Below are 13,252 nucleotides of genomic sequence, written 5' to 3'. Positions count from 1 at the left end.
AACGGGGGAAGGGGGGGATTCGAGACTTGATGAAAATTAAGAATTGATAAAAGAAATACTTTTAAGAGTCGGTGAGAGCTTCCAAATATAAAATTTAACCGTGAGTGCGGGGCCTCACAAAGCGCGGGGCCCGTTTATGACTGCACCCGTAGCACACCCCTGGCGGTGGCTCTGCTCGGACATCATTTTCATGCGTTGATTTTTGCGGCCGCTGGGGAGCGCGTAAATCGACAAAGTTATTTCATAACCACCCTGTATATTTTTCTTATATGGTTTATAGAAGGAAGGCACGAGCTTGTTGCTGGCGGATATTTTCTCGAGCTGCTTCGGTAAGGAATCCATCAAAGAAATCCGTGATGTCCCTAATGTTGGTGGAGCTCGAATCGGTGAGGGATAACTTTGATGTGACAGAATTTTTTTTCTTCAAATTATTGTACTGAGTATAATGAGGCCAAGGAATAATATACATGTCGTGAATTATAAATATAATTTTTTTTTCTCCCGTGCAGATCCCACGTACGTGAACAACCCAGAAATGTCCGATGTTCAGTTTAGGGTCGAAGGCCGAGTTTTCTACGCTCACAAAATCATACTCGTCAATGCCTCGCCCAGGTTCAAGTCCATGTTATCTACGAAGTTCTCTGAAGGAGTACCACCTGTCGTCCAGATAAATGATATATGCTATGATATATTCCAGGTGATTACCGATATTATTAGCCACTAAAAAATTTGTGTTTCCGTCCTGACCACATTTAATCTGCATTTCTAGTGTTTCACAAACCGTTTTGCCCCGATATAATAAAAATTCTACCATTTGTTCTAAAATGAAAGTAAAATATGAGAAAAAAATTTCAGCAAAAAGAGGATTTCGCCTCTTCGATTTGACCTGTTAGTGAAAAATAATTGGGAGCGGATATAAAAATTATTTTTTATCGGCCCCCCCCCCCTTACTGAATAATTATTAATAAGTAAAATTGTGGTGCCTATTCCCGTTGTACCGAAAAACATTTGCCCACCCCAGCAAAAATTGAACATGATGGTGCTGATATATAGGTGGATGGGAAAAAATGCCTGATTTTTTGCAACTTTTTCACTCTTTATCCGTCTTGAAATGTTTTGGGACATAGTTATTTTACGATATAGGAAGTGGCAAAAATATTCTAATATGCCTGAAACACGGGGTGTTCCCCGTTGTTTCGGTGTACATTTATTTCGTGTGGCAGAGAAAGATGTAAATTTTACCTCAGGGTTCCCAGCAATCGGGAAATGGTCCAGGAAAGTTGGGAAGAGTGCCAAATATTTGGCAAAAGCCAAGGAAATACAGTCGAATCTCGTTATAACGAACTCCAAGACACCGGAGAAATCACTTCGTTATAACGAAATTTCATTATAAAGGAATTTCGGGTTGTTTGCATTGTTCCTATGTAAACTTATTTGAGGGATTAGAAAAGCGTTCGTTTAAACCAGTGATTTCCAACGTGGGTGTTAACGACCCCTTGGGGGCGATGGAAAGTTCCAGGGGGGGGGCGGTAGAAGCTACAGATATAACATAGGATCCTATGGGTTAGATTGCGTTAGGGGGCAATGGGAGAAAAACAATTTCTGAAGAAGGGGGCGGTGGGACAAAAAAGGTTGGGAAACTATGGTTTAAACGAAATTTTGGCTGTAACGGTATTCATTAAAATTGGATTCGACTGTATATGCAAATACTTGGCACAACGGTTAAAAAAAAATCCAAATACTTTGCAAAGGCCAAGAAAATATGCAACTATTTAGGGGCCGTTCAAGTATTACGTCATCATCGATGGGGGGAGGGGCGTTTCCGATTTGCTGACTTTTGATGACAAGGGGGGAGGGGGGGTTGAATAATGCTTACGTCATCAACCACCCTTTATGAAAATATGAGTTAGGATTCAGAGGGACAGAGCTGATGACGAAATTTTGCTGACAAGGGAAGGAGGGGGGTCAGCGTTTTGCTGACAAGGGGGGGGGGCGTCAAAAATGGCTAAAAATTTGCTTACGTAATACTTGAACGTCCCCTTAATAAAAGTGATCGAAAGATTCTGTGAAGGCAAATTTTTTTTATTTCGGTCAGGAAAAAGTCAAAGAAATGATCAAGCAGTTGTTTTGCTTTGAACCCTGTATTAATTAGAAATCCAAATTTGAAACTTGAATATTGAAACTTTGTATATACACTATATGGACCATGGGGAAAAGAAAAAGTCAATAAAAGAGTGCCACTTTTTCACCTGGTGGTAAAAAATTTAACTTTTTTTTTATATCATAAATTTCTCTCCCATGGTCTCATTAAGATTTCCTAAAAATTTGCCTGTATTCGGATATAAGCAGTTTTTGAGAAAAACCCCTCACAGTACGAGAACTTTAATTATAATCACCCTGTACATTAAAATGCCTATAAAATACATACCTAATTTTTGCTATAATTTCTTTTAAATCCAATAATTTATACGGGACACTCATTGTAAATTCAGTTGTATGCTATGATATTTTTTTGTCTTTTAGTGTTAATAAGCTCCATACATTAACATTAGTTATCTCACGATTGAGAGATATATTGATTCACTATGTTTTCCTTCCTTTCAATGTACCCTACATCAGCTGGTTATGCAGTACCTGTATAAAGGAGGATTTGAGAACTGCGATATCGATCAGAACGACGTTTTAGAGGTGAAATTTCATTTACCTTCATTATGTGATAACTGATATTGATAATTTATTATACAAAAATGACTTATTTCGAAATAATTATAATTACTTAAGCATTTATTAATAATTATTATTATATATGATCTCCTCAAAGAATGAATGCATGCAACTTATATTACAAGTGCACCTTCAAACTGCAAATACAGTGAAACCTCGATATAACGATACTTTAAGAAAAAATATCGTTGTGGATAGGGTTATCGTTATATCGAGAGGTGACATATTATCATCAGGTGCCGTTAAATTTATTCTGCTGTTGGCGTCTCTTCTGAATCGGCGTCGTTATTGCCACCATGAAATCAAGCACAGATCCGCCTGCTTCCGCTTCATTTGCAACTGAAGATTGGCTGCCTCCTCTCCACTAACAGCTGAAGATGGCCCGTCTCCGCTCCATTGGTAGCTGAAGATGGTCTGCCTTCGCTTCATTTGAAACTGAAGTTGTCTGCATCGGCTTCATTCGCAGCTGGAGAGACTTGCCTCTACTCCATTCACAGCTGAAGATGTCTACCTTCGCTCAGGCACGGATCCAGTCGGTGGGGGGGGGGGGCAATAATAACGGTCGCCCTTCTAAAGAGCCGAACAAAATAAGGAAAATTTGTTTGTCCCGTAAAGTACGGGACGATTCTAAGAACTTACACAATTCTCCCCTCCCCACACGTCGTCCTGAATCCGCGCCTGCATAAAATGCATATTTATACTTGATTCGTTGGTGAATCGACTTCAGTTAGTTGTTTCATCCTGTTAAGTAGTTTTTTTGCACAACACTTTTATGCACTAAGAAGAAAGTAGCCTCACGGCAACTTCATTAACGGGTTAGATAGTGCAAAACATCAAACACCCTTGAAGAACAAACCCTGTTGAGGAATTTAAAAATATATTGATAGTGATTTTTTTAAGCAAAATTCAAGATTATCATTGTAGCCGATTTCGAGATATCCTCACAAAATATCGTGAATATGCTTGCAGTGCCGTCTCAAAAGCACCATGTGCCCCCCGGGTCAAGCGATTTATCTGATTCCCAACCAGGAAAATTTACACTATATCTCATTTTTGTGAGGTGCCTACTTCTTTTGAGGCCCCCTTCCCGGTTGGACCCATGCGTTCGTTAAGAAGGCACTGGTATGCTGTACACACTAAGCCATAGCGATGGGAAATTCAATAACTGCTGGTAATTTTGTATTACGGACTGTGACTTGTTTGATGAGCGTCCCGGGTCCGGTGAATCCTTCTCTCTGTGTCAAAGCAGTTTTTACAACTTTGACATAAATACACACAACGTTCTTGTAGACATTGCTGATGCAAGATATTATGTCCATAAACAAAAATGCAAACGGTTTATTGCTGTTTTTATAGATAAATTTTTAGTTTATGATTCAAGTAAAGGGTGTGTCAACTTTCATTAAAATATTAAGTACTAATTAACAAAAGAAAATGATAATGAGAAAAAAAGTTAGCTTCGCTCAAGTGGGATCAAAAGGAGATCATATTTTTTTTCAAAGGGGGGGGGGAAATTAGTTACATAAGTCATCGATAGATGACGCTGACATGCAATACAGTGTAACCCGGAAGTAACGATATTATGCCGACCAAGGGAAAATATCATTTTAGAGAGATTATCATTATATTGAGAGTTGCCGCCCACCCCCTCAATGTAATGATTTCATCCACCTCTGGCGGGTGTGAATGAAATAGAGGAGCCGGCCATATAGACGACAATCTGCATCTTATGATCCGGCACGATTGAGGCCCACCAGCGTGAGAATTTCTTTGGCTCTCAGGGAATACCCGCTGGTGCCTGGCACTAGGAGGCCCACCAGCGTGAGAATTTCTTTGGCTCTCAAGGAATACCCGCTGGTGCCTGGCACTAGGAGGCCCACCAGCGTGAGAATTTCTTTGGCTCTCAAGGAATACCCGCTGGTGCCTGGCGCTAAGGCCCACCAGCGTGAGAATTAAAGCTTTCCAAATTCTCTTTTGTACATTTTTGATTTTGAATATTTGCCATGCTACTGTTAAGACAATGTTCCACCGAGGACTGTTGTCGCGAGACATTGATCTAAAGCATGGATAAGTTAATATATATATACAGTATATGTATTTTTTTTTGGATATGGGGATCGGGTTGCGCTATGGCGGCCGCAGCGTTGTCGGTTCGAGAGGCGGGAGCGTTGTGGGAGATTGGGAGGGACGTCTGGCTCTCGGAAAGGCTGTGATGTTGAGGCTCATTTTTCCGCTATAGCTCACCCAATTGGGTAAAGGGCAGAAAATCACTTCATTGTGGTAGGCCTGAGCTATAGTCGGTTTCAGATAAAGATAAAGGTCCGGCACGATTGCTTATAAGGGGCCGTTCAAGTATGGTGGTCGAGTGGTTATAGTGACGGACTCGCGATGCGAGGATCCGGGTTCGAACCCCACAGTGGTGGTCGGCTGAAGTTGGTTTTCTGTGGTTCCCAACTTCAAGGCGCAAATGCGAGCCGATCTCACCGTTAAAAAGTCTCGCCACAGAGAGCAACAGTCCTACAACGATAAATCATTCAATCATAACACTTCACTCATAGTCTCATAGTTAGAAAAACTGGTGGCAGATGGCAGCACTACACATAACAAGCATTACAGAGAAACAAAAAACTTCCCGTCAGGTTTCACTACACGTACACGCACATTCCCGCATGTACCGATTCGTTGGGGGGTTCCGCGGGGGGTGGGGAGCTGTGTGGGAGGGGTTCATGTGTGGTGTAGCAGTAGTAGGTAGGGCCTCCAAAAAATGGCTCGGGGATCCATGATGTTCTTAAGTCAGCCACCTCGTTGGGCAATTTGCCTGTTGTGGCGTTGTATTTGTATTACGTCATCATTGATGGGGGGGGGGGTTTCCGATTTGCTGACTTTTGATGACAAGGGGGGATTGGATAATGCTTACGTCATCAACCACCCTTTATGAACATAAAATATGAGTTAGGATTCAGAGGGCAGAGCTGATGACGAAATTTTGCTGACAAGGAGGGGGAGAGGGGTCGGCGTTTTGCTGACTTTTGTTGACGGGGGGGAGGGGGGGGGTCAAAAATGGCTAAAAATTTGCTTACGTAATACTTAAACGGCCCCTAAATGAAAATCAATGATATTAGCATATTCCAGATTGGATAAATTCAATTCCAGATTTTATCATATATACAAGACAATATGATTATTGTGTGATTTATCTACATAAGAACAATGGTAAGATCACGATATCTGATTTACTGCGGACGATGTTATGATCACGATTGTTATTCCAGATTCCTTATTGCATATATGTACAGGACGTCCGTAATTCAAAGACCCTGTTTTAAAGTAGCCTACAGGTGAAACCAATCATCAGAAAATTGTGAAATTTTGTGGACTCCATGAAGTGGATGGGAATTTGTTTCAGGAGGGAAAAAAATAGTTACGTATGTTGCCACCAGAGGGCGTTTTATTAAGAAATTACAAATTTAGGCAAACGTTTAAAATTTTAACAATTGTTAAACACTTTTTACAATTGTTACTGCAGCAAAACATGTTCCACATGATGGCCATCATTTTCAGATACCATGTGAAATCGCAAGATGGCATGCTCCACAACCGACCGAAGTGTGTGCGTAGGAATGTTCAGCACGCGACGTGAAATGCCGCCTCTAAGGTCAGGTAAAGTTCTTGGATTGTGACGACTTACCGGACTTTTAAAATGCCCCCAAGAAAAGCCAAAAATTGCATGTATTTAGGTCCGGGGATCCTAATTTATTCGGGGATTTTTATCCGGTGATCCCATAGATTAGGGAAATACCGGCTGATGACACGTTCTTCTGTAAAATGTGTTTTAAGAACATTCTTTACACACACTGCAATGTGTGGAGGAGCTCGTCTTGCATAAAGATTTTGTTCTGCAAGACAGTCACGTGCTTGCAGAGCTGGAACAATTTCGTTCTGTAACAGAAATGCATATCGCTTTCCGGTGATCGAACATGTCACTGGACCTGTAGAACGTAACTCCTCGTAGAAGTAGGGACCGATAATGAATGATGAAGTAAATCCACACCATACCGTCACTTTTGGTGAATGCAACGTAACCTCAAAGATAGCGTGCGGATTTTCTGGTTCCCAAATTCGGCAGCACCATCCAAGTGAAAATGTGCTTCGTCTGTCCAGAGGATATTCAGAGGCTATTCTGAATCGACCCCAACGCGAGCTGGAACTGCAGTGAGAACCGGAGTCGAGCGTCATAATCATGTGGAATCAACCGCTGCACAAGTGAATGTTTGTACGGGTAGTATCGGAGGATATTCCCCATGATGTTATAGGCAGTTGAACGTGGCCTATCCAACGCCTGTGACACTACATACCACGAGAATTTGAAGCTCTGTCCTCTTCCACCTGAAGCGAAACCTCCTGTACTGCTTGTACAGAAACGGGGTTTTTTCATCTTCCAGGACGAACAGCCAGCGATCCCGTGGTTTCAAATTCCGTTATCATGCTCCGAAGGTTTCTAATATTCATTGGACCTTTTCAAATCCTCTTCCAAGTCCGATATTTCCGTAGAGCGGTTACTGCGAAATGGCCGTTTTGGTAAAACAATTAGACCAAGAAAGCGCGATCTCGTAACTTACGTCATTGTGAGCAGCAAAATCATTGAGAAACAAGATTTCCGCAAATGTTTCTAGGTTTTATAACATCCGCTGCGTGACATCACATTAATTTACATGCTTACTACAGGTATTCAAAGTGAAACGCCTTCTGGTGGCGACATGTGCAGCTTTCCCCCTGAAACAAATTCCCATAGCTTCATGAAGTCCTCCACAAAATTTCACACTTTTCTGATAACTGGTTTCGCCTGTGTAGGCTACTTTAAAATAGGGTCTTTTAATTATGCACGCCCTGTATATATGAAATATCGTATTTATATTAACGTTGTTGATATCGAACGGTTCGATATCTCTCTGGGATGGAAAGCGGGATATGTCCGGTCCTTCTCTGGATGTTTAATGTAATTTATAACTGACACTGCGTCTTTTCTGGTATTATTTCAGTTGATGGCCGCTGCCAGTTTCTTCCAGCTGGACGGGCTCCTGCGGTTCTGCGAGGTGAGGAGCTCGACCCTCGTGGATCTGGACAACGTCGTCTCTATGTACATCCACGCCAAGATCTACAACGCCGTCTACCTGCTCGAGTACTGCCAGGGCTTCCTGCTGCAGAACATGGTCGCGCTGCTCACCTACGACGACAGCGTCAGGAAGCTGATATTCGGCAAGAAGCTGCACAACCATGACGTTCTGAGCGGGTTGCTGCTCACCCTTCAGACCAGAATCAGGGAGAAATCTCAGACCACGAAGACGCCGGCTACGAGCAAAGGCTGAAGCCCGACAAGGAAAAAAAAAACCAACTTTATCTACATTATCTATAATGACTCTAATTTATATTCATTACATACCAAGTGTTGAGAAGGTGGATGTGTTGATTCTCAGACACACGGTACTCTATCTTTCTTGAAGAAGGTTGTAAGTATACGGATGATAAAACTGACTCGTCGGGGGGGTATTCAAATGCATCTGTTTGCCCTGAATGGAATGTCGAATATGTAAATAACTGGTTGACCGAATGGTGTACCCCTTGGAAGACTCCCTAGTGAACATTCCCGCTTAAAATTTCCATTATATTCATTATCATGGCCCAGGATAGTTTGTTGCTATTATTGTATATTTAGTGTTCTGAGGTACCAATTTACAGTACAGAATATGTGATTTTGACTGTGCAATTAAGGGCGACTATTTGAAGTTTCTAACAGATTTTGACTGCGTAGGAAATGATTTTATCATGAAGGACAAAAATGATTTATGCAGCTGATATATATGTTCAGCTTTTATGTTACAGCGCAATGTATTAGGTGATTGCAGGGGCAGCTGTTGAATTGGGCGGACGCAAAGGGCGCTGCTCCAGGAGAGGGCACCAAATTCGAGTTAAAACGCGATTCGACAAAAAAAATCGTTGGCAAAGAAGGCCAAAAATAGGTCTCACGGGTAGATATTTTTTTCCTCGAGCCGCTCATGGGTGATTTATGATGATGATGATTTCGCCATTGTGCATATTATGCAAAATACTGCTAGGCAAGGATTGGACTATGGATTTTTTTCGACGAGGCTTAGACTGTACGTTATGTCCAGTTATCTAATTCGGCTTGAGGGATTTCTGGACGAGAGGATTTGGGTCAGTCAGGTGGTATATTTGTTTCAGTTTGAGACCCAGAATTCTGGGGGGAGAGGAAGCCCTTGAAAAAATTTCTCAAACATGTGAGAATCACGCCCAGATCGTGATTGCAGTGATGATGTTTGGCATATTGACATTGCAAGTCGTGACAGTAATAACGCTATTTCTAAGTATTGGGTGTCCTATATATAAATTCGTAAACAGTTTAAAAATCCATAAAAATTCAAGGAATTGGTATATTTGAATGCGGTTTACGAAGACGTTATTCTCACACGAAGGGAGATTTGAACAAAATTTTTTCCTCTCTATCAAAAACAACCTTATGTGAACGAAAAGCAACCGGGAAAAATCAGGAATGAGCTTTTAATATCGTACACCCTGCATTTCATAGGACTCTGATTTGCATATTTCCAGTGATTTGTCGACAAAAAAAAAAAATCCCCCGATTTATGAATTTGGGAGACCCTGTATTTAGGAGGGAGTAATTGGTATCCAAAGAAAGCACACACATAATATTATCACAGAATCCGCAGGAATGTGAAAACATAAATATCTATACAGAAATATGTGCACACACTAAGATAAATTAATATAAAAATTCAGAATTGATAAGAATTTGAAATCAGTGAGAGAAATATAAATTTTTAAAGAATCAGGGGTCATTAAAGTATTACGTCAGTATCTATGTGGGGGGGGGGGTTCAGTTTACTGGCTTTTGGATAACAAGGGGGAAGGAGTTGAATGATGCTTACGTCATCAACCACCCCCATATAAAAATATGAAATATTCTTAATGGCATCTCACTCGATGTGCCAAAAACGAGAAAAACCATTCCGTAGTTTGTGGGCACCTGAACTGATGTTCTCCATATCGACAAGTCTTCTGCAGAGCTACTTTAGTGATCTCTAAATGTTTTGCGGGTATTTCAAATGATCTGGAATTGTGTCGCGGGCCGCTTAAGAGTAGCGCATCACCACCCAAGTGATCCGTAGATGTGGCGCGGATCACTTAAGTAATCTGGGAATGTGCCGCGGTTAACTTGAGTGTTGTGGAACTCCACTGCGGGCCGCTTAAATGCTTCGAAGTTGTGTCACATATCACTTAAGGGCACTTAAGGGATCTCTAACTGTGCCACGGACCGCTTAAATGTTTTGGAACTGTGCCGAAATGAAAAAAATTCACACAATTAATGAAAAATAATACCAGAATTGACAAAAAAGGAATTGATGAGAGAAATAACTAAAGAATAAAATGAAAAATAATTTCAGATTTTTTTTTTTCTGGATTAAGGAAATCTTTCAATAATTTAAAAATTCCTGTTTTATTCGGGGGCCTTGGGTCGGGGAGGGGTGCCCTTGGGCTATCTGGCCTCAGTTAAAACTCCACTGTTTAGTTTCAAAAATTTCAACAAGAAGAAAGAAAACCCAACAAGAAGAAGAAAAATAGGAATATTTAATAAGTATTTGTACGCCAAAACTAAACCCATGGGTCACGACATGGCCCCCACAAGGCGTGGGCTGAAAAGGCTCCAGCTCTGGGGCCCGGTGGAATTTTAATCATTTTTTTTGTTTATTCACGCTATAAATTCATAAAGGGGCCCCGTGAAAGTCTGGCCGGAAGGGGGGGGGGGTGCCCTGCTTCAGGATGTGGGGGGCCATGGGTCACGAAGTTGATGGTTTCTTTGATTTTGGGTCGCGGCTTTAAAATGTCAAGAACCCTTATTTTAAATATTAAATTATGATTCTGCCATGTGTAAAAACAGGGCGTATCATGATAGTACTTTGAGAATTAAAGATACATACTCAAGCATACTTCATCTTACTGACGAACAATTCGATTTACGTAACCTGTTCGTAAGCCGGGGGACGTCTGTATATATATATATATCTTTCCCGTGTGGTGAGAATAAATGTTAAACTAGAATATTAAGGAGGGGGTGAACAAAACACACAAATAGCGTTGCTCTATCACGGGAGAACAAAATCACATACTGTGTGCCATAAAAGTTCTTAACCATCAATTTACTGCAGTTGCCCTCTAGTAGTAGGCCTATAGAATAACGTTATTTTATTTTTTTTACTGTGCCATGAATCCGAAGCCTCATTTTTTTGTACAGTCCGAGGCCCGGGAAAAGAAAAAAATAATAATAAAACTGCAACGACAACAATGGAATTATGTCCTCTGTGAGAGACCCAAATTGAATTATTATTATCATAATTATCATGAGGCTATTAATTATGCGTAGCCTCGAGGGAGTTGGAGGTACGATTACTGGAATAATGTTGCATGTGGATAATAATAATAATTATTATTTTTTTAAATATTCTCTTCTACCTCAGTAGCCCACCGTTTTGGAAATCAGTTTTGTTACAAGTATTATTATTAATAATAATCTCATATTTAACGTCATTATTATTATTATTATTATTAGCCATTTCTCTCTGTCTCTTTTTTTCCCATGGCGGAACGATGTAATATTGAGATTATACAATTTATTTTTTTTATACATTTATATTGTATTTGTGTGCCTCTTTTTTAAAAGCACATCTGGTAGATGTTTCAGATGCTGTTGGAAACTAGAAATAATCATATCTTTTTACTACACACTGTACTTTTTTTTTTAAGATTTGTGAAGGTTAATTAAAGTCTATACCTGAATAATTATTTAGAATTTTTGTTTGATGACTTCAATTTTCTTATTGGTGAGCAAAAGCGTTGGTATGAGCTGAATGAATGAACGCCAGGGATCTGTCGACGGACTCGTACTGTGTCAGCGTGGCCCAACCCTTATATCCGAAGTGTGCTTATATCCTCCGTGGGAGCCCTGGGCCATGTCTGGTCTTACAGCCCGGCTTCGTTGCAGAGTCTGGAACAATGTGCGTATATCTAGTGTTTTTTTCCCCCTTCATAGCTGCCATGTATATTTAAAATAGTGTCTAATGAGTGAATATTTGTACCGTCGTAGGCCTTTTGCTCTCTCTGTGGCGAGTCTTTTCAACGGAGAGAGAGAGAGAGATCGGCTCGCATATCGTGCCTCGAAAAGTCGGGAACCAGAGATAAGCAAATTCAGCTGACCACCACTATGCCGCCGGTGAGGTTCGAACTAGTATGACCACTCGACCAACACAGCGGTTAACATTCGCTGGAAGATGACGCTTGTAGAATAGGTAAATTTTGTTTCCGGCGAATTTGCCGGAAATTAGTGCTGCTACCAGGTTTGAAGTACCCTGCGGGAAGAGATTTTGTTTTTTCTTTAACTGTCCCTGTGTGTGTGTGTACAATTTATTCAATCCTTACAATAGGTGGTGTATTGGTCGACATGTACTACTGTCGAAAATAATCGTGTCACCATTCCTCCCCTCTGCATTTGAGGCCCACGGCTGCGGCCCGTTCCTAGGCCGAGACTATTGACAGACAATGATTAACATACATACAGAAACGTCCTCTCCACTTGTCAATACAAGATTCATCGAAAGACTGGTTATTTGTGGAGATGAAGATTACAAGGAAGAAAATTCATCACTGCCCCCACGGGGACTCGAACCCCCGTCTCTCGCTTGCCGCGCTCCAAGGTTGAAATATTCTATCTGCTTCCATAGCTTAGTTGGTAGAGCACTCGTCCGGCAAGCGAAGAAACCGGGGTTCGAGTCCCCGTGGGGGCAGTGATGAATTTTCTTCCGTGTAATCTTCATCTCCACAAATAACCAGTCTTTGGATGAATCTTGTAATGATTAACATAACCCGAGGGTTCTTAACTTTATTCAGCCGCAACTGAAAAAGGTGGTAACGTTGCTATCTTATAGGAAATGGAAAGAGTCAATGTAAAGAACGGTCGCTAATGGGCAACCCTTAATATATTGAAGGGGTCGTACTTATGAATTAATTGTGATGATGTCGTCACACTTTTAGAATAAGGAAGAAAATTGCGGCACACGAAAAATAACAGATGAAAATTCTGCGGAAACTAGAAAAATAGCCAGTCTTGTGCCGCAAAAATGATTCTTTCAGTTTCGGAATTTCAAAATGAGCGCACGCTTTTTTACCGCCTTAAGAATGACTCATTTGTCTCTATTCATAACAGATGGCACTACTGTAGGTGCCTCAGAAAAATGAAGGAGTGCATTTTCTTTCGAGAATTTGCCAAGGTAGGGCCTCAGAAAAATCACTTGGCCCGAGGGCCCATGATGCTCTTAAGACGGCCCTGCGTATCACTGAATTGATCTGTAAATTTGTTATTAGCTGATACTTTAGAAGGTGCTATGCCATCTATATTACAAATTCTGAGTGAAGCGTTATGTTTGAATATTTGTACTGT

At 41.0% G+C, this 13,252-nt stretch overlaps 1 protein-coding gene across 4 annotated transcripts in view; it reads left to right on the top strand.

Moving 5' to 3' along the window:
- LOC149083942 (ankyrin repeat and BTB/POZ domain-containing protein 2) overlaps positions 1 to 11,584 on the top strand; it is a 132,619-nt gene extending 121,035 nt beyond the window's left edge. For all 4 annotated transcript variants that reach the window (XM_089234319.1, XM_089234317.1, XM_089234320.1 and 1 more), the window contains exons 14-17: positions 281 to 386; positions 510 to 697; positions 2,620 to 2,688; positions 7,764 to 11,584. In XM_089234319.1, coding sequence (XP_089090445.1) covers positions 281 to 386; positions 510 to 697; positions 2,620 to 2,688; positions 7,764 to 8,090 — 690 coding nt within the window. In that variant the 3' untranslated portion in view covers positions 8,091 to 11,584. The remainder of the gene's footprint in view (positions 1 to 280; positions 387 to 509; positions 698 to 2,619; positions 2,689 to 7,763) is intronic.
- The last annotated feature ends 1,668 nt before the right edge of the window (positions 11,585 to 13,252 follow it).

Source organism: Pholcus phalangioides, unplaced genomic scaffold (assembly GCF_987345545.1).
Source record: "Pholcus phalangioides strain wild (caught in Gottingen) unplaced genomic scaffold, Ppha-v1.0 ptg000008l_1, whole genome shotgun sequence".
In the NCBI taxonomy this organism is placed as follows: Eukaryota; Metazoa; Arthropoda; class Arachnida; order Araneae; family Pholcidae; genus Pholcus; species Pholcus phalangioides.
This window is presented reverse-complemented; position numbering and strand designations above follow the sequence as displayed.